The sequence below is a fragment of the Ictidomys tridecemlineatus genome, chromosome 1 (assembly GCF_052094955.1).
Source record: "Ictidomys tridecemlineatus isolate mIctTri1 chromosome 1, mIctTri1.hap1, whole genome shotgun sequence".
Lineage (NCBI taxonomy): Eukaryota > Metazoa > Chordata > Mammalia > Rodentia > Sciuridae > Ictidomys > Ictidomys tridecemlineatus.
Genome location: NC_135477.1, coordinates 102,775,739 through 102,798,411, shown reverse-complemented (window position 1 = coordinate 102,798,411; position 22,673 = coordinate 102,775,739). Strand labels below are relative to the sequence as shown.

The window sequence follows — 22,673 nt, the reverse complement described above, 5'->3', positions numbered from 1 at the left end:
GTGATGATCAAATATCAGGCTAAAACCACTTCTTCAGGCTTGTGGTGCAAACCATGTTCCACCATACCATAGTATCTCCTTGCAGAGAGAGTAATATATCAGTTAGCTTTTGTTCTTTAACAAACTGCTCCAGAATTTGTAGTTTAAAGGAACTACTGTTCATTTAGTGATGACTTTGTGGACCAGAACTCTGGACCAGTTTCAGCTGGGCTTATGCATGCATCTTCAGTCAACTTGTCCTCAGGTAGGCAGCTGTGCTCTTGGGTGCTGGCTTTCAGCTAAGGTGATGGGGTGGCTGTGTCATGTGTTTTTTTAGGCCTCTGCTTTCATCATATTTGATACTCTTGATCAATCACAAAATACCTGGATAAAGGGCAGCATGAACAAACTAGGGTCTTCACTGTACATGATCATCACAATCTAAACACTGAAAATGGCACTTATGTCATTATCTCTTCCTTTTCTAGTTGGCATGACTTCTTTAAGATCTCTCTTATCTTAAAACAATCATTAACTATAGGTTCTAAGGCAGTGTAGGAAATGTGATAAACTGCAAGAAGTCCAAAAAAGAATTATACATAATATGAGTCAATCTAATTCTGTTTTCTGAGTACCTTGTAGGTGCCAACAGTAGGCAAATTCCACCTCACAGTCACAAAGTAAATCATATAATTTCCCCTCTTCAGATGATAAAGCTAAATAAAATCTAGTAACTTGCTCAAGTTCATGGCTAGGAACTGGGGAATGTGCATGCCTCTAAGCCTTTGGTGAACAACGATGTACTCTTCAATGGATGAAAAGAGCAGCAGTCTGTTGAGGGATTCCATTATCTTGGTTGACATTCCAAAGTTAGTTGAAAGAGGACATTTGAAAGTCAGGATAATGGGTAGAACTCTCAGTATTCTTTCCTAATGATGGAGGTTGTGTGTACTATCACTATTTGGCTAATATGTCTCAAGAAGAGTTTTTGCTATAGAATTCTAAATATAAATCACAACCACCATTTAGTAATTTTTAAAAAGAAAACCATCAAATACTTAGAATAGTTTCAGTTTCTAGTGGTCTGGGATAACTAATATATGCCTATGTTTTTGGTTTGGAATGGAGGCATGGGTTCTTTAAAAGTCAAATGTAGATGGTCCCAGTTTCCTTATAAAACATGGGTGTCAGGGGTGAAGTGGGAGACAGTGAAAGGGAGAGTTGAGGAGACTGTGTGACATGTAAGGGGAAATAATGGAAGGATATGATAGTGATGGAACTGAATGAAATTAAATACTATATAAATTTGTGAGAGTCCTTGTCACCTAAAAAAATTCTAGAATCCTTGGGTCCTCTTTCCACGTTCCACACAGGTAAAAGGGATTCTAGAAGTTTGGATAAGGACAAATGCTAGACATTTTATGGTTTATATTTGTATTCTGTGAATGTGTTGAGGATTTATTTTTTAATTTCTTTTCTCATCCTATTTTAACCCATGAATATATCTCAACCTATGGAAAAGTGTAGTCAGGACCAAGGACAGATCCGATGCTGATCTGGCCATCCTTGGGTTTTCTCCCACCTGCAGCTTCTTTCTCCTGATGCCCTACTGGAATACTGAAAGCCTAGCCTTTTCATTATCTCAGTTTTGTTGTTTTTGTTTTTTGTACTGGGAATTGAACCCAGGGATGCTTAACCACTGAGCCACATGCTCAGCCCTTTTTTATGTTTTTTGGGGGTTTTTGTTGTTGTTGTTGTTTGTTTGTTTGTTTTTTAAGAGACAGGGTCTCACTAAGTTGCTGAGACTTTCTTTGAACTCAGGATCCTCCTGCCTCAGCCTCCCAAGCCCCTGGAATTACAGGCATGTGCCACTACACTTGGCTCATTATCACAGTTTTTCTGTAGGGAAGAAGATAGGAACAAGTTTAGCACAGTGGGTCCCTAGGAAGACGCCTCGATATAAAGAGAATGAGTAAAAAAGTTCCTTTATTTCTCTGAGGGCACTTTTTATCAGAGGACTCTCACCAGCTAATAAGAACAATATAGTGAAGGATTTCTTTTTCTTAGTGATTCTTAACAATCTGACTCCTGAGATGATGTTTTTCCTGCTTTTGAACACCCAGTGTTTCATAGCACATACATGGTAAGTATTCAATGAATATATTTTAACCTTTTGTAAACTTCAATTGGGTGTTGAAAAAGAAAAATAAATAAATGCTTATGTATTTAGAATCTATTCAAAGATTTCTTGGGGTTTTAAAAGATAAAGATGTTTCAAGAATAGGAGTTCCTTTCTCAATTACTCAAATAATAGATTCTTAAAGAACACATACTAGGAAAGGAGACTGTTTTTCCACTGCCAGGATCCCTAAACCTAATGTAATTTCTTCCTTTGTTTCTCTTTTCTGTGTCTTTTCCTAACCCATGTTCTGGTGCCCATGTCTACAGGATGCATATACACTACAGGTATTCATGAGAAGTTTCATGTCAGTTCTGAGTATTACATTTTAAGAAAGCTATTGATATATTGATTTGTATCTGATACAAGGTAGAAGTCTAAAATAGGGAAGTTCCCAGAAATCATACTTTGTTACTGTTCTTGAAGCAATCGGTGATATCAAACCTAGAGAAGAAAAAAGCATGGAAGATGTTTTGATTACTTGCATAATTATTATCTAGAAAGTTATTTTCTATGTAAAAAGGCCTATAACTAACACCAATACATGGACATTACAAAAAGTTTATTCTGGAATACACTAGGGGTAGACACTACAAGGGAGAATATATATGCTCAACAGGTTAAAAAATGATTACAGTTTGTCATATTTAGCAGTAGAATAACCTTAATACCTGCCATGAGGTTAGAACATACTGAGTAGAGGGAGTACTCTCAGAAAAGGCAAACATATAAGAAGGGCCTAGAGGAAAGACTGTGCTCAGACCATAACATGCAAAACAGTTCATGCCTGCATAGCCAGGATGTAAAGAGAATATTGTCCAGAAGCACTAAGGTAGACTTATTTACTGGGGAGAGAAATTTGCTAGTTGTATCCAAGGTTATAGTTCTGAATGCATTTTTCTGAAGTCCATTGGTTTTATGTAGTGGCTCTATACTAATTTTACTAATAGTTAAATAGATTTCTGTTGAGTAATTTAGGAATCCAGTGTCCATTTACTCATTAATTGAATAAAAATTTACTTACTGAGTATTTAAGTAGTATTCTAAGCTCTGGATATAAAACAGTGAACAAAAAAGAGGTCTCTACCCTTAAGGATTTTGCATTCTCATGGGTGTCTAAAGGTTACACAAAATGTGTAAAGAATTAATATGGATTCTAGTAAAAAATAATTCTCCCCTTTACATATATTGATGTCTATTAAATTTATCTTAGTTCATTTCCTGAATTATTTTTATAAACATGAATTTTAATAATCATATCTATAAATCATGATTTTTATCATCTTTGTATATATTTTACAAATTTCAAAAATTAAATGCAAATATTTTATTTTTATAGAAATCTTTCTGCTTTTATGATGAAAGAAAAGATATGGGTCATGTTTCTTGTTTTGCAATATTTGGAAATTTTCTTATTGAGGAATTTAAATCTATAGTTACCATGTAATTCTGTTCAAAATTTATTTCTTGGGTTACTAAATCATTAATTATGCTTTTTGGTGTTCATCTGGGTTATGAATATAAAAAAATTGAATACAATGTACTATTTTCAAAATTTAGTGTTAAAAAATGAGATGGTACAGTCATGTCATAAAGTCATTTCAAATATTGAAGTATTGAGGTGATCAGGTTTATAGACCTCTGTCTAGACGTGAAAACACAGAAACAATGTGACTTTCTAAGGTCTAGAGCCTGGGTCTTGCAGCTATCAGGATGGGATCTCTATCACTCCACACAGTTTACTTCTCTCTGCCATTTGGGCAGGCTGTAGGCTAGACTGAGAGGTATTATGAGGCTGCAGGTAACCCATGCTGCTGTGCCTGGCATGAGTGTCCTTAAGCCCTCCATGTCCTGACCTAGCAAATACAAGGTGCTTGTCATCCCAACCAGCTAACTGAAATCCCTAGTAAAGCTACCATTCCGCTAAATTTTAGTAGGCAGATGACTTTCCAGCTTTCACTATTAGAATTTGAGGACCTTAGTGAATAATTAAATTTCCTGAGTATCAGTAATATTTACACAATAATGGTTTTGCCCACGTATTGGGTACCAAGCAGTATATTGAATCCTTAAGGCATTTTAATGATTTAATTGTCATACCTGTGAAGTGACACTTCTATTGCCCCCATTTTAGAGAAAGAAATTAAAGAGAGAACATATAGGTTGCTGAAAGGTTGTACAGCTAGTTAGCATTAGAGTCAGCTCTTAAATCCCACCTAACTTAACATAACCTTAATTTGACAGCAGGAGCCACAGACCCAGTGAATTTAGACGATCTGTCCAGGAGTTTGGTGGGGGTTGGTGTGAGTCACACGTCACATCCAAAGTTGTGCTGCCTTCCAGTGTAAATGCTCTTAGAATGGCTCCATCTGCTACCCTGGATTCTTAGTCTAACACTTATCTTACAACAAAAAATAGTTTATATATTTAGAGAAATAGATGGCTTTTAAAAATAATATAAATAGGCATTTTAGAATTTCCTTTGGCAAAATAACTTGATAGAATTACTCTTTATTTTTTTCAATAGCTGTTTGATTTCTATACTGAATATTAAGCCAACCTTTTTTCACACTTGTTGGTAGCAGTGCTTTTTCATAATGTGACATCTTTGGGGCTCTCAGGTGTAGACTTGGTATTTTCATCTGCCTATTATTCTGGTTGCATTGTGTTATCCAAGTGAGATTTTTTAAAAAGTTCCTAATGTTAAATAGTGATTCATTCTTTGTCATTAAGGCAGATAGATCAGGCTATTCTAACAATGCAACGAAGCTCATTTTGCTGTCTTTTTTTTTTTTATTTTGTCAAACCTAACAATAATTTCACTGGAGGAGAAAAATTAAAATTGCCTCTTTGACAATGTAATGATATCAGTTTTTCCTTCACAGAAATTAAACAAAGTAAAAAAAAAAATCTTAACAGTGGCCTTCAAGGGGTCAGTTATGCTTTTAGAAAAATGCCTAACAAGTTCTTAGGGCTTTTGTTTTCAAGATAAATCTTCCTGTTCTGAAGCACTTAGTTTTTGTGGTTTTTGAAGTAGAGAATGAATAAGAAAGTCCATCTAATGAAATTCAGAGTTGACTCATCTCTTTTTCTCTCTTCTCTCTCCTCCAGCTCTTTCTCTTTGTTGTCTGGAACTTTGAGCTCTACATGATACCACTGGTTTTGTTGTTACTATTGACATGGAACTACTTCTTGATAATATCAGGGAAAGATAACAGGCAACGTGATACAGTAAGTCTCTACTTTCCTACTTGTGTGTGTGTTTGTTCTTACTCCTAGTTTCTCTGACAAGATCAACATTGAATTTGGTTTTACAAACCAGAAATTCTGTCTATAAATACTCAAGTTTGGAGGAAAGTTTTATCAGATCAAAACTAATAACTCTTTGGTCCTAACACAATAGAAAGTATTTACCTATTTCTAACATTACACTTACCATGGTAAAAACTAAAGTAGGAAGTACACCAAGGAATGAACTGTGATTTTCTTTCATCATAAATGGCTGTTCCTCAAAATGATTGTTCCTTTTGGTCTCTTTATTTGTTTTATGTCTTAATGATTCCTAAACTAAGACATTTCACAAAATTATTAATGATCCGACCAAATGACAGTGCTCTCTATACAGTCATTGGAAGGAAGGAAGGACTGATGGCTGTTGACCTGCAAAAGTATATTAAAGTACCTTAATTTGGGCTGGAGCTGTGGCTCAGTGGCAGAGTGCTTGCCTAGAATGCCCAGGGCACTGGGTGTGATCCTCAGCACCACATAAAAATAAACAAATAAAATAAAGGCATTCTGTCCGTCTACAACTACAAAGAAAAAAAAGTTTTTAAAAAAGTACCTTAATTCAATGAACATTTGCTGAACAACAACTTCTCTTTGTTGGGATTGTATTGAGATACTAGCTCAAGGATGAAGAACTTCCCTTTAATCTAGGGAAAGTTAAATTAAATCCACCTCCCCTCTTTGGCATTTTTGAAAGTTTTCAGAATGTGTGAGACAAAGTTTCTCTCGGTCCCCCACCCCTTAGACTAAGAAGTTGAAGCTAGTCACACTAGAATCACTTTTGTTGTTCTCCTGCCCAGCTTTGTTCCCCTTAGATTATTCCAGTCTCTATATCCCTAGAATATTTGCTTCCAAAAACTTCCAAACATATAAATAATGAGGAAGGGGGTGTCTTCTCCAAACACTACATTTGTAATTGAATATCTAGACAGATAACTGCTGAGAAGAATTTAAGAATTACCAGACGTGAGAATCTACTTGGTAACTGTATGTTCTTTCCCGTCAGATTACATAAATGTTTTAAATGCACCTTTAAGGGTCTCCATTTGATGTGTAATCAGAACTATTTATCAACTACTGTGTGCATAATGATGCAGTTATTTGATCACCATTTTAAATTATTATGTAATAAAATTCTTATAATATTAAGCACCATGTTTGCACAGATGTATCTGTGAAATAAAAGAACTCCCCTTTGAAGTAAAGTGCACTTCAAGCGGTAACATAAGCAAAATATACTTCTTCAAAATTATTTTATTTATCATCAAAATTAAAGAAAAATCCTGATTCACAAACACTTAAGTGCATGACAGAGTTCCCCAAAACATACCATATTTACTTTCCTATTTTATTTCTGTTTCCCTCACTAGATTGTAAGTTTGAAAGAAGAGACTGTGTTCATCTTTGTATTTCCCTCTGTCTTTAGCATGTAATTTGCAAGTTAGAGGTGCTCAAAATATTTTTTGTAAACTATAACAAATCAAAGATGAGATTGTTAATAGAGATTTTAATGGTTAGGTGGCATCAATAGACAAGAAATTATTATTATTGGCAAGGGTTTTATGGATACATATTTAAATTGCACACTAAGAGACAAGCCCCAAATGCTATAAGCACTAGTGTCATGGGGACTAATAGGTACTTTTGTCAATTAATCCACAATATTTTCTTTAGGAAAATAGGACTCTGTCAGACAATTGCTTTTTTGTCCCATTTATTTCGGGGAGATTGTCAAGAGAGAAGAATATCTACTTTTCATTCAGTTGCCTTGAGACAAATTTGCAAATAAGATTATTTGCAAATAGGAAAAAGTGGTAATTTAGTTTTAGCTTCGTAATCCTATGAGGAGACTTATCTTCTACATTTCGTCATTTGTTTGAGAATTCTTAGTGAAAAATTCTGAAGCTGTGGACTTTGCTTATTATCTTTTCCAGAATATACATGCCTCAGATGGAAAAGTCCACTTTTAGAGGAGAAATAATAATATATAATGTGTCCTTGATACTTAAAATTCTCTCAGACTTTTTATAAGCCTCTAGAAAATTACATAATATGTAATTAAAATTATATAACATGTAACGTTTCAACAATCATTTCTTTTTTTTAAAATAAAATACAACTCCAAAATAGAATTTACCAAATCTTCCTTTTATGCATATATCTTCTAACAGATTCTTCCTTTTAGCCCTGGACAACATTTTATCCCCCAGTACAGCCCACTGTGGAACATTCTATAGTCTAAATCTCATGGAATGCCAACCACACTCCATAACTCCCAGTAATTGCCTTTTATTTGCCCAAAACACACATATCCACATATTCTGTTCTTTCCAGGCACCAGAGCAGCAATCACAACGTTTCATTCAGCTTCTTATTCACTGGCTCAGTTGAGACCTTACGTAACTCTTAAATCCAATTTGTCTAATTATGTGTTTTCTGGCATACCCAGCTGTGCATTTGAACTGGTTGCTCCTTTTGAATAGAAACCTGGATTATACTTTGCTGGGTACAGATTATGTGTGTGTGTGCATACACACACATATGCACATGCATGCACAAATTAAGGGAAAGTGTTTGTAGGGGTTGCTATGCTGACTTAATGACTTCTACATTGTGCATAGCCCTAGAAGAATGGTATTTCTCTAGGCTCTTATTGGTGGCCCAGAATTTTGCAGAATCTTTCAGCATATGTATAAACTTTACAAGATCTCTGAGAAGCATTAATCACATTGTTAGCTAACCCCCAAACAGGAAACTTGCTATATTGTGAGGATGGGGATTCTGTCATGAAAAATATACATATCTGTAAATTCAACTGAGCAAATTTAATTAGGATGAAAACTATAAAAGAAAAACAAGTCAAAATGACCTTCAGATCTGTATTGAAAAAAGGAAATAATATTTCCATGACCTAAGAAGTTGAAAAAAGAAAATAAACACATGTGAAAGATGAAAAGTACATAAATGGATAAAAATTCTGTCCTCAACATATTGATTGATAGTTGAAATTATAACCACAATAGGAGAAGGTTTCCTTGTGTGTTTATTGTTCATTAGGAAAGCCTTTCCTCTCTTGGATATCCTTAAGATCACAGGAGCTGAAACTGTCACCTTTCTCCCACCCCATGGTGCCTGTTCGAGTTTAATGAGAAAACATAAAAGATAGGATCCTTACTGAAGAAGTTTTGCTGCATTTAACAAACTGAACCTGTAAAAGACAAGATAAGTGGCTAGCCATTGCTGAGGCTAAAGCTGTTGACTCAGGGTGCTCATGAGAAAGTTGTGTGTTTAAAATGATATTTCACTTCCACTGTTTTCCAGTTGGACTTGTTAAAAATAAGCACTCCTAGGTCTGAATCTACCTAGGCTGGGACCCTGACATTAAAATTTCTAGCATGAGAATTGTTAGGCTTTTCCTGGGAAAACTGTTTAATACAAGTTTCACTCAGAAATGTCCCTGGCATGAAAGGGATATAAAGTTAGAAATGTCATCCTTCTCTTGGTTTGAGCTGTCACTCCAACACCTGGAGAAAAAATCTCCCCTGCACTGCCTATTAGGCTTATGCCAACCAGCCAAATTATAGGTACTGTAGACAAAAAAGTTTAGATAGAACAGATACCAGGAAATGGTCTTTACTTTGGATTTAAAAATTACTGAGCCCTCATTACACCTTGGGTGCCATGTGAAGCACTTTATGTTCATCATGTCATTTAGTCTTCTTTTAGGAGGAGTTCTCTTTTAGGCTGAATGTGCCAGCCCAGTCAATGGTTTAAGTCCTCCTAAGTCAGGTGAACCCCTTTGTCCTTTTATTTGTGGCAATTAAGGGAACCTGCTCATGAGAAATAAGCATGGCTATAAGAGCCCTTCCTTAAGAAAATGGACTTGAGTCTCAGAGATTGAAGGAAATAGGCTGGTCAAGCAAACCAGGGGCCTATTAAACACTCTGTAGGTATCATTATTTCTATTTTACATACACAGAAACAGGGCCAATTCATCTGTCTAAAGTTTATGCTCTTAATCACGAGTCGATTACATTTTCTCTTCTGACTATATTTTGGTACACCCCACTTCTCCTGGGCAAGTTTCTCCCATAACTTACAGAAAAAAACAGCAGCACAATCTCTACCTTCAAGCAGTCATATTGATGACAAACATTCATTTTTCCTAGCCCACCCACCTTAACTTAGTTACTATTCATTCAGGAAACTGAGCTGATATTTATTAAGCAATTTCTATGTATAAAATATCCTGCTAAGAAACATAAATCTCTTTTTATTCTGTACAACAATAATATGAAGTAAATAATTCTAAGTGGTTTTCTCCCCATTTTAAAAATGAAGAAATTTAAAATGAAAAAGGATAAATAAGGACCACCACAGAATAGAGAAATGTTAACCCAGTTCTTCCCTTTTCTGAAGCCCCAGGCTATTTTTTTGTGGTACATACTTGGGCATGTCTTTCCCAAGGGACACTTTCTAAGTGTCCAGAGCTTTAAACAGAACCTCAAGTGTCCCGAGACTCCTTCCTATGAGGAACCCCATGAATTCTCATGAAAGAGTGCTGGACATCTGTTCTAGCTCAGATGCACCCCCCCCCATTAATTTCAAAAGCACTTGTGGCCTGGAGAATGACCTTCCATCTACCCGGGTGAGCATAAAGAAGTAAATCAAAGCTGAGAATCTTTCACATTAGGAAAGAAAGTCTTTGAATTTCTTTGACATACAGAAATTCTTCAAGCAGTGTTTTTAAATTCTACTTTAAAAGAACATTCATTCATACTGTCATGATATTCCTCCTACACAACAGTCTCAGTTGCCTAATCAATGGCAGCATTAAAAGACAGAAGAGTGGGGCAGATCAATGAAATCATTCTGACTCATGATATGACTGTGACACAAATTGAGACAAAGTCTGCCTTGCTAAAACACTTTGGTAAATACCGAAATGTGTAGTTAGCTCACCCTAATGACAAAGCATTTGATTCCTCATTTCCTCTTTAGAATAGTACTTAATATTGTTTTTTGTTGGGTTGGGTCCATTTAGTCTCAGAGCAATTATCTCTACAAATGAAGCTGATAAGCAAAAAATAATGATTTTTCCACCATAAATGCTATTGTTGGGAAATTTAGGAAATTCTGCCAAAGAAACATCTGGTTTTTGACCTGAATCCCTGTCAATCAAACACATCAACTTTTTTTTTTCAAGCCAGTGCTTTTAGTTCCAAAGAAGTCCACAGTAGAATTTGAATATATGGACATTAAAAAAGTGAACTATTCCTAAAAGGATCAAAAGAGATTGACCAAAGCCAAGCTGAGACAGAAGAGGACTCCTATACAAAAGCACTCTGAATGTTACAGTTAGACCCTTGCTACTTCAATAAGTGTTTTATCATTCACTGAAAGTAGCATAGATCATGAGTCTCCTATGTTTGCATCTCAGTACCAAAAAAGACCACATACTCAGTGATCTTAACAGAAGCAGCACTGAGTCATACAGCCTGTAAACACATCTAAAAATGGGTGATTACTCTTTTCTTCTTCGTGCTTATTTCAACAGCAATTTTCTCAATTTTTTCAGAAGGTCACCAGCTTGTAAAAATCTGAGGAGGACCATGAAAAGAACCAGACCTTTAGTTTTCCAAACACAATCACTAGCATAAAGAAGTCATAAGCAACAGCTAGTTAGATGTCAGTTGAAAGGTTTATCCCCCATAGCCCCTCTCAAGGATTTTCACCAGTTGCTTAGTCTTACTACCTAGTCACTCACTGTAGAGAATAGTGTCCTAACAAATTGATGACCATCACCTCATTGGGATCTGGACACCGACCAATAGGATTTACCCATTTTCTATGCTCATCCAGAGGCCCAATCTCACTACCATGCTACCTACCATCCCTTCCTTCTCATAGAATGACCAGGCCTTCTACTTTTCAGAGTTCCCCAAATTCCTGCCCTAAAGCTCAATAAATTCATACCAAGTTTGGATTTTTAGCACAAAAACAAAACAAAAAAAGCCAAAGATATTAAATTGAAATTTCAGGTAGCATTATGAAATACTTACATTAAATAATATTGATTACATGTTTGAAATTTCATTTTAATAGGATTCCTAGATTATCTGGCAACTTTATCCCAATGCACCTTGGATTCTTACCTGCATTCTTACCTACAGATCTGAAATAAAACTCTCATTGCATCATTGTGCTATTTTGGTGGTCCCCCAACATCTTTAAGCAAGACATACCCCTTGTGAGAAAACCATATCAAAACCAGAGCTTCAGTTTACTTCCCTTTTATTCCATCACAATTATTTTTGTGTGCATTTGTTTTGGAGTGCACAATGTTTATGGAACAAACAGTGGGAGCATCACCCAAAGTGAGGAGAAACACAAGTGAGTCAGAATATGCCCCTCGTTCTTTTGTCACCTCAGTTAACTAGTGATTGTTCACAACTAGAGAAAGCAAGAATCCAAGGCACAGAGAGGTGATGCCACTTGCAGCAGAGTTGGACCAGACTGCAGTACTGACTGGCATCCAGACATGTGATCTCTTCCTCTCCTATTGACCCATCCCACAGGCCCAAGGATGGCAACCACTTGGTCTTCAAGACTCAGATGGAAAGGGAGGGAGGAAGGAATGATACTTCTCTCTTTGGATGGATGGGGAAACTGAGGCAAGGGTAAAGTCATCATATCTGCAGAGCCAATGAGATCGGATGGGAATGTTCTATGTGGAACAGAAGTTGGTAGCCCAGCAGGGCAGGGCACAAGTGAACTTGATGGAGGTACCTGTGCGCTATCCGCTCCATGCAGTCTTGAAAGCCATATGAGCACTGTAGACTGACATACAGCATGGCTGAAGTACTTGGAAGTCCTTGCCACTGGCACAGCACATGAAGGGCTTGAGGACTGAGTGCAGATTATGTGGCTGTGCAGCAGCAGTGGGCTTGGCAAAGACACAACACATTCAGGGAAGCTATAGTCCTGGCTAAGACCAGATTCTTCCCAATGTGCTTTGCTCTGGATGGCTGTGGTGCTCCCTCTCCAGCTGTACCATGTGCATTATTCACATAGAAGTTGGTTTTTGACCATGAGCAGATGGTGGCCCAGCCATGGGGGTAGGGGCTCCACCACTGAAGAATGGAGTTGGAGGGGGGCTTTTACCCTGGTGAAAAAGAGGAACTTTGACAGATGATGGTTCCTTAAATTCTGAAGAGAAAGACTTTGGGTGGGTTGGTTCAAGATGCAGCAAGAAAAGGAGATAACAATGTATTTGTAGTTTCCCAAACCAACTATTGTATAACTCTCTATATACCTTCTACTCTTTTCTTAAAATTATATTTACAAGTGTAAATTTATATTTCCTGCTTATTGCACATATTTTGTTTCAAAAATAAATTACACTGAACCCACTGTTAGCTTATTTGCATTTATAGTCTACTGTATATCTAGAAGCATTCCTCACGTTGCTGGAAAACCTTCAAACACCTGATTTTTAAGGGTTCATAGTTTTTGCTGTATGAATATTATATTTTTTTCTTTATTAAACACTATTTAGAAATGTTTGTGTCAAATGTTTCAAATAATGCTATAAGAAAAACCCTAAACAAATCTTTGGGCACCATTTTGATAAGGCCCTTTGACAAGATCCTTAAAGAATTTTAGCAAAAAAATTATATGCATTTCGAAGGTTTTGGGTAGTTAATGTCAATTTATCAATTACTGAAGTTTTAGCATTTGATGCATGGATACCTGGCAAGTCACTCATATCATTTCTTCTGGAGGGCTGCCTTGCCTGCTCATGTTTACCCCTTACAAGTCAACCCTGTGAACTTAGACTCTAGGATTTTAAGCAGGCCTGCCCCTCTAAGTCCCCTTTTTTCTCTCTGTCATAAATTTATTTATATAGTTGCTGCTAAGCATCTGTTTATGGAAATGACTTAAGTTATCTGAAACCCAGTGGTATCCCATCACCTTTGGCTAGTTTGAATTTCCTCTATTGTATAATTGTTTGTAATATAGCCCCCTTATTTCTCAAACCACTGACCCAAAGTGTAACATGCCCCACAGTTGCTGACATGTAAAATCTAATGGTTAACACCAGAATAACATAAATAAGTTCCCAACTTTGCATGTGTTTTCTTTAAACTAGCCCAGGATAATGCCCAAGGGCCCTAATAAAGTCACAGTCCCACAAGTCCTCTCCTCCTCTCACGTGCCCCACCCACTGGTTGGCTCCCTGACATCTCCAGATGTCTCTCAATCTCAACTTGGTATCCTACCTCTCTGGGACTTGTAAGTAAGGAATTTCTTCTGTCTCATGCATTTTTATTTATATCTCATCTGACTGACACACCTGAACCTCATACTTCTTTGCTGAACCTATGTCTAATACAATTTTCCTCAGCAGAGCCAGTCTAGCAATGGGTAGAGTACCTCATGGCCTCTCTTGAGGGAGACCTCAAGACCAAATTAGAGAGAAACCATAATAATAAAAAGCACAGGATTCTCACAGTATTATGATAATTGGCTCACCGTGGGTCTTTCTCACCAGCCTGTTATTATTGTAATCGTATGTTCCATTTATGTATCTAATCCCAGTACAGCAAGATTTCTTACACATAGCAGCATAATTATTGCTCAAAAAAAGGTTGAATAAATATTTTAGTCTGATATTTCTTTTCAAATCAAAAACTGTCTAATTTTTATGTACCATTATTTCTGGTCAACAAAAGAAAATTATTGAACATTTAACAGCCCTAACCATACTATTGTCCCAAGAAAGATGATTAAGACATACTCTGTGCCTAGGAGAGTTTATGACCTAGTGAGGAAAGAAAAAAAAAACCTTAAATATCTGAATATAGTAAGTACTATGCGAACTACATATCTAAGGAAAGAAGGGCTATCTGTTGCCCCAGTTCTCACTTTACTCCTGCTCCTGTCTGTGCCTTTCACTTGTATTCCATGTTTACCTTTAATACTTCTTGAGTTTATAGCTGTCCTTTTGCTCTCTGTGGCTAAACTTAAAATTGGAAAGATCAAATGGTAGCATGGTAGAAGATGATCGTAAGCTGTACATGACATGTCAGTTCATATAGAAAAAAAATGTAAAGAAAAACACTTCTATTTTTAAAAGTCAATTTTCTAAAGATCTCTTCAATGGAAGGTGCAATTCTTGCTTTAGATCTATTAGAACTCAAAGGAGACACCCAGAGTTTAAAGTTAATGGTATTTTCCTTAGAAGATATTCCTGGTTACTCTCATATTTTATTCCCCAACTGTCTTCCTGAGTTTTTCCCACCTTGCTCAGATTTTCCTGAAATGCATATGAGAATATAACAAAGCAAAAAGGTACTTTCAGTTTTTACAGAGGATTTCTTCATTGAAACCTAGCTCCTTTTCCACTGGATTAATTTTTTTGGCCACTTCCAACTGAAAATGTGATTCCATAAATGGCTGATTTTTCTCTTGATCCCAATTAACCCCTGGAGCCCCAGACAGTCATTGAAATCTCAACTCCCTAAATTCCCCTCAAAGCCTTCTATACATCCAGTGAATTCATCGCCTTGTGGTTCTCCAGAGTATACAACTCAAGTATCTACCTTCATGTCAGCCAAATGGTTTTCTCACCTCTGTTCTTGCAAAAGTTCTGCCCCCACAATTCTGTCATTTCTATAGCTGAGGAGTATGACTTTAGAGAGAAGAAAAGGATACCCACTGGTTTGGTGTCAGGTAGATATGTCATCCTACCTATTTCTGGTGATCTTCTGTTTCTTCTTTCCAAATGATTTTGCACTGTCTTTTTGTTAAACACCAAACTACTAGAAATGCTGTGGTGAAGGGAAATAGGATCAAAGACCAAAAGCAAGTACTTTCTGTTGTAACTGGTAATTCATGACTGGTGACTAGTTTGCATTGCCAGTCTTGATCATCATGCTTGTAAGGTGGGTGGTGTTGGCAGGACATTTTATATTTTATGTATATATTTTATTTTTATATATATTATTTTATTTTCATATTTTATAAATATACTATATATTGTTTTATTTATATATTTTCTATGTATTTTATACATATTATTTTTATATTTTTTATATATATATTTTGTATATATTTGTGGAGACTTGTCCCTCATTCAGAACAGTGACAAGAAATTGCCAGATTTCCATCAACAAAACTGGAGACTAAATAATATATCTTTATCTACTTGTGTAAAACATTTGTAAATCAGAACTATTATTAAGGGTCCCGTAACCCTGAGAGTTTTGTTTGTTTTGTTGAACATTGTATAAGATACATTTGTCAAGAGTGTACAACTTTAAGGCCCTTTCACTATCCTATACATAGTGTTAGAACTGTATGTTTCAGTGGCCAAACTAAAATACACCTTTGAGGGCATTATCTGTCATTTGTTACTGAACTTATTTCATCATGCAAGAAAAAGAAAATAACTACTACACAGTGTCACTTACTTTAAAAATAAACCAATGTTCTAGCAGCATTGCTTAAACAAGAGAGTCAGTTCACCTGTACAGAATTTTGAAATGAGTTTTACTCCCCTGGGCAATAGCAAAAATAACTTAAAAAACAAGTGTTACTCCTGTACCTTTCCAGATAGTAAACATTAAGAGCCCAAACTTTGAAATTAGGAAGACATGGGATTAAATTCCAAATCTTCTACTTGTTAGCTATACAAATTTATTAATTCCCTTAAGCCTCAATTTCCTCACCATTGCAATGGGGATACTAGCTACCTTGTTGGGGTCTTCTGCGAATTTAAGAGTCAACCCCATGTGTTAAGCATGTGGTAACTGCTCAATAAATGACAATTGAACATCATACCATGACAAGTATAAGCCAGTGTGGGTATCATGTGGGTTTAGATGTTAGATAAGTCACTTGTTCTCAGGAAGACTTTCTGTCTCAGTCCTATTGAAAAGAATGGTTTCCCTTGGTCATTTGTGATTCTTGTTAGTTTTAAGATTATAGACAAAGACAGAAGCACTGCCACACTAAGATTTCCTGTGTCCAGAATTCCCTTGCTATGTATATGGAAGTCTCACAAAAATAAAAATCTATATTTTTACCAATAAAAAAAAAATGAAGAAATTTGAGCAAAAGCAATCTTCGACAGATGAAAGCTTGTTAGAAGTTGAATTTTACAGAAATACCTTAAATGTTAAATGTTAATCCATAGATACATGAAAGAAACATATTTTCACCATGCCCAGTGCAGAAAACCAAAGGTAGGAAGCACATGGCCAGAGTAGGATATTTCCCTAAAAAACTCATTGAGCCTCATAGCAAAATACTCTTTCCTAACAGCCTCACTCAGGATGTTTTAGGTAAGAGAAAGGAGAAGATAATCCCACACTGGCATACCAGGCCTGGAGATAGGGACTAATTTTAATAAATCAGAATGGGACATGAAAATGTCAACTTAATCAAGCATTTAAATTTTATTAATCAAGCCTAATTTTTATGAGTGCAAATAATCACTGAAGCTGGACAAATTTGTTCTCGATTGCATCAGAAACATAATTTTAATATTTAATGGACTGATGAATTTAAATGGAGAATTATCTTTATGAAACATGCTCTTCATAATTTGCCATTAAATGAGAAATAAAAAAAAATCAACATAAATCTTACATAAAGGTTATTTAACTAAATGTTGGTACTATAAATATTATAAATGCATTATGCACTAATTTAGCAATCACACAGTACACTACATAAAGCAGAAATGATAAGTGGACCAGGCTGGCTTTTGTGAGACCGTAGAAAGAGCTCTGTGTAATATTATGGAAAGCTCATGCTATAACCATTGTATGGGATTGTGTGGGTTTCCTGAACTTTCTTTTCATTCAGGCTTTTATGCTACCATTAACCACAGACATTTTTTCCAGTCCAAATGCAGGTCCAAACCCACTAGAGCTTTCTTTCTTTTGTGAATACTATCCTCAATAAACTTATATTTTATCACTACTTTTTTAGAAAAGACATAAGCAAATAACTGAAGTCCCTCTTGATTTTTTGACATTAAAATGCTCAATTTTGAAAGTTAAATTTTCTGACATAACATTCTTATATCTCAACATTTTAAGTGGAAAAATTCAATTTAATGTCAGAATGTTTCTCTGTGAATGAACACACATTCCACTTACCCCCTCCACACCCCCCAACATATTGCTTAAAATGGGGGGTTGCTGTGAATTTTCATTAAAAATGAATCCGACTTAACAGATTAGTATGCTCCAAAGTGTGCTAATATTAATCTCCAAGATAAATGTTTGTTTTCAAAATTCTTTAAAGATCCCCAATATCCCCAAAGTGTAGTATTTACCTGTAGAACATGTGCTGTGCCTTTACCTGAAAAAGAATTTCTCACCTATTGCAGCTTTAATACTCCCAAATGTGTCTGATGAGGTTAGAGCAAAAGACATATACAAGACCTTAGCAGAACATGGACTCCTACAGAGATCACAGCAGTCCCTTTTCTTGCACTGCAGAAAACGCATTAAATAAATAATGCAAAGCTTTCATTAGACACCTTATAATGTAAAAGTTTCTAAAGTTGTTCTCAATTTGAAACATTTTAACTTGTACATTTTTTGTTAAAAAGCTGTGGTTCTCAAATGGAAATTTGGCTTCATACATAGAGGCTTAAGGAAGAAATTTTTATTTGAACTGTTCGTTCTTCATAAATAAAAGCATTTTGCTTTAAAAACATTAACTTTTATAAAATAGGTTTGGAATGTCTAGTTATCTTTTAATTTTACTTACAAAGCACATTAAACAACTCAATTTTTTGGCATTTTGTATAGTTGTTTTAATATCTGACAAGAGTTTTAAGAAAGCGTCATTATTTTAAAAGCACACCACAGGTTAATAGCTGACCTGTTTTTTCCTACTTAACCAAAGTAATTTGTAATATACTAAATATGCCAAGATTAGGTTTTTCCTTCAAGCAAAAAATACAATACATTGGGAAGCCTTTAGATGGAGACAGAGTTCAAATAAACACTAGATTTCTGTTCACAGTGCTTTGTGTAAGTCTAAGAATAGACATTTAAGAATACTGAGAAGGAAATATGAAAAGAAATTCATTTAAGATGCTTATTCTGATTATAAAATTTATATTAGCTATTGTTTAGCCTTTCTTAATGGAAGGGTTTTTCTGCATTTTAAGTTGACACTGAAGAAAATAAATGGTTACATACTCTTGGCCAGTGAAGTAAATTTAGTGTCCTTGCACCTTATAGTAAAGCATATTATACTGCAAATAAGAATGCTGTTGATGATGCAGAATACAGGCTGTAATCAGTGGCATGAATCAAAAGTCATCTGATAGCCACATTAAAGCCACATTTCCTATTAAGAATCAGACTAAATTACAACATGGCACTTCCCAGAATGAGCCAAGGAAATGCATTCTGAAAGAAGAAATAATTGTATTTGAGTGTCTCTGTAAAAATCAGGAAGTGTTTTAGCAATAAGTACTAATGCTTTTCTTTTTAGTCTGCCTTCTTTTGTATTGCAATATATTCAGCCTCACTGGAAAGACTATCACACTAATTATTATTACATCTAGTAGTTCAGTTATCTTGATGACTACTGTAGCTGAAATACTTCAAGGTCAAATCCTTAATAGTGTGAATCAGACCAAGCAGCCATCATACATGCAGTTGCTTTTGCGATATACTGGATAAAACAGTATATCCCAGATCTGTTTATGAATATTATTACTCTTACAAATGTGGACTAGATTATACGTGTAGTTCAATTGTACCATTCATTTTGCAAAAGTTACTTCTCAAAAATCTTGTGAGAAGCAGATGTCTGTTTAAAAAAAAAAATATCTGCAGAAGTACATCCATAATGATCTTATTGACCACAAAAGCCTTCAACCCAACCTCTGGTACCTTCAGATGATCCAAAATCATTTAAGTGGTTCTATGCATCTTCCCAATTCACAGACATTTCATAATTTCAAACAGTACTTACACTTGTAATAAATCCACTGACATGCAAATGTGTGCTCTGTGTGGTGTAGACACACAATGATACAATAAGCTCCAAATCATGTTGAAGAGTACCACTCTCCCCTAATTCTTCCATATCTCTATGGTGGAAACAGGCATTTAGTTTGTAATGTATCCAAATATAAGCATCTGTACACATTCGGATGTTCTATGAATATGAAATTAAGTATGAAACTTCTTTCTTTTGTGACAATTTTCTTTAATATTTTAACTTTGCATTTGCACATCTGGACAGCAATGATTTCTTCTTTAATTTAAATGTGTTGCTTTTTTATAGACTGTGTTTTAGAAAAGCAATTTGAATTGTGCAACTGTTCATTCTGAACAGAGCAAAACATCCATTTAATTCAAAGATTATTTTCAAGGAAAAAAGTAGAAATACAAAAGAAACCAGTTTGTTTCAGCACTGGGTTTTGAGGGGGCTTGGCTTCACATCACTCAATTCTTATCTTAACAAGATGAATATAACAAAGATTCTTTTCGTTCTTTTTTGTTTAGGTGAATTTGAATAAGAGAAAAATGATATTCCTGGAAAGTCAGAATATAAAATACTTTAAGAATTATCCAAGGACCTTTTTAACCTGCTCTGGTCGCTTTAGTCTAAATGTGCACCCTAAATTGATATTGAAAAGCAATAATTATTATCTACTGTTTCATTATGATTTTAATCCTAAAGTTTACCTGAATCCACTTTTTATCATACTTTTATTGTGTTGATGTTCCTTTAACTGCTTTCTCTGGTCACATCTGTATATATCATTGATGGAATGATTCTAAACATGTTGTCATATTTTCATTCAGATTTTCAACATCATTATTCACATTTTCATTCAAATAACATTTTATCTCCTTGAAAATCACAGAGTTGTGTTGGATTACAATTAAATCTTACAAAATTAGAAAAAAAATTATATAAAAGATATTCTGTAGAGGCAATTTTGTTCCATTTTGGAAATAGATTCTTAAACGTATAGCTACATATTATGTTTTATATCTTAATGACAAATGTTCAGTAAATATTGGATATGGAAGAAGAAATATTATGCTTTTTAAAATAATGTTATCTGCTTATTCTTTGGCTGTAATGTAGCTGGCACACTGCATTTGGGGCTGTCTATGTGTGTTTTTTAAAATGTCATCTTTATTAGTATTACATTCAAGGAATAGTACCAGGAATCTGTTCTTTCAAGACCTTCCTCCAGTGTGTGGCATATAAGTCTGTGACGAGCGACATTACAGAAGGTCATGTCACTTTTAACTGCTTGCATTACATCTTTCTGATTTCCCTAGTGCCCTTCCTTTGTTTGATTAATACTACTTGCTTTCAAGCAAGGTATCAGAAAGCATAATTTGGAAAGAGAATTCCAGAGCCGGTCTGAGATATTCCCTTTTAAGAAAAAACAAAAAAACCTGAACTTTGCAAACGTATCTTTTCTACTACCTGAATTTTTTGTCATTCCTTTCATCTTTCCCCCTGTAAGGAAGTGTGTGTGTGTGTGTGTGTGTGTGTGTGTTATTAAATCATTGCTGACAAATGTTTGGGCAATTGGACTTGCAATATTTGAAAACAAAACTATGTAGTTCTTATTTGGTTTTATTTGAAGAGGAAAGGGCTTGAATTTGAGACTAGGTCTCCTTTATTTTTATTTGTTTTCCTAAGTTAAGTGTTAACTTCCAGTACTCTCTTTTTAAGTAGCAGGTGTTATTTCAGTTCTCTGGGAAAGATTACATTTTATGCAGTCATTAAATGCACTTCTGTGACATATACAGGTTTGTTTTGTTTTTGTTTTCTTTCTCAGTCCTGGGATTGAACCCAGGGCCTCACACAAGCTAAGCAGGCACTCTACCACTCAGCTACATCCCCAGCCCTACACAGTTTATTTTTTAAAACACAGTTTGTGATTTCTATGTCCATTGCATTTGGCTGGAGCTCAAGTCTTAAAGCTCAGCTTCTGAGACACTCTTGCTCTCAGAGCTGTCCATTTCACTAGGCCGCTAAAGCCTGAACACTAGTTGTAAAAAAGCAGCATCATTTTAATTTGGAATCTTTACCCAAACCTCTCCTTGTGCCTGTATGTATTTTCCTTATTTTCAGTGAAAACATGAATCAGAACTTTGTCATTGAGAACAAAAGATATTCTGCCCAGGTTAAAAAAAAAAAGATGCAATTTAATTTCCAAAAATCAGTGTTAAAATATTAATTTGATGTTATTTTATCAATAGCTAATATTTTTGAGAACTTCTTTTGATACAGGAACTGTGCTAAACACTCTACAGACATGATCTCCTTGGACTTTAATCAGATGATCAGGGCTTTATCATCTCCATTTCAAGGCAACTTAAGCTTCACCTGAAAAAAATATAATGGCGCGGGGGGGGGGGGGAGTGGATTCTGAAGCAGCTAAAAGACATCAACAGGAAACTATCTGTATTATAAATCCTCACTTTTAGATGTTCATGATATAACATTAAGGAGGCACTGGAGGAGGGGGAAAGCCCTCACTAGAGCGCTAAAACACAACACAAAGGCCTCTCACTAACACAACACTTTTCTGCCAAATGTAAAAGCAAATGGTTGTATTGGGTGGTTCTGGCTGCACATTTGTGGAGCAATTGTGCGTAGCCAATTACCCACTTGTGCAGGGAAAGAACAGTTTGGGTTTTGCAAATGAAGAGCCTGATTCTGTAGGCTTCTTTGACTCATACTTGAACATAAGAGCCACAGCTGATTTACAAAGAGTATAAATTACGCTAGTAGTTTGTTTTATGGTTCAATCATACTTGGAATTTTTAAAAATTAATTTGGCGTTAGTAGATATCCCCAGATCTTAAAGATTAAATATTCATGGGTTATATTTCCAGGAAAAAGTTTGAAAGCATTTTGAATATTTGCCTTTATTAAGTTGATTAGGTATAATTCTTTCGAAGTGAGCTAAGTTAGGTTTGTGAGATAAATGATAGGCACTTTACCAAAGAGTGTGTTCCAAGATATGAAGGATGGATGATGCAGTCATCTATCCACTAGATCAAAAAATATTTCTTGAACACCTATTATGCAATCTGCTAGATACAATTTGACACCATTCTGCCTTTGTAGTATCTGCAGTAGGATGCTAAGTACTGTAAGAGGAGGTATATGATATATTTTTAATAACTAGTTATATATAATACTTTTTGAGTTT

General features: G+C 35.3%; 1 protein-coding gene across 9 annotated transcripts in view; it reads left to right on the top strand.

The window, feature by feature from the left end:
- Mctp1 (multiple C2 and transmembrane domain containing 1) overlaps positions 1 to 22,673 on the top strand; it is a 504,787-nt gene that overhangs the window by 406,879 nt on the left and 75,235 nt on the right. For all 9 annotated transcript variants that reach the window (XR_013437193.1, XM_078044996.1, XM_005326157.4 and 6 more), the window contains one exon: positions 5,270 to 5,389. Coding sequence is in view for 8 of the 9 variants with exons in the window: in XM_078044996.1 (XP_077901122.1) it covers positions 5,270 to 5,389 (120 nt within the window). In the remaining variant the exon portion in view is untranslated. The remainder of the gene's footprint in view (positions 1 to 5,269; positions 5,390 to 22,673) is intronic.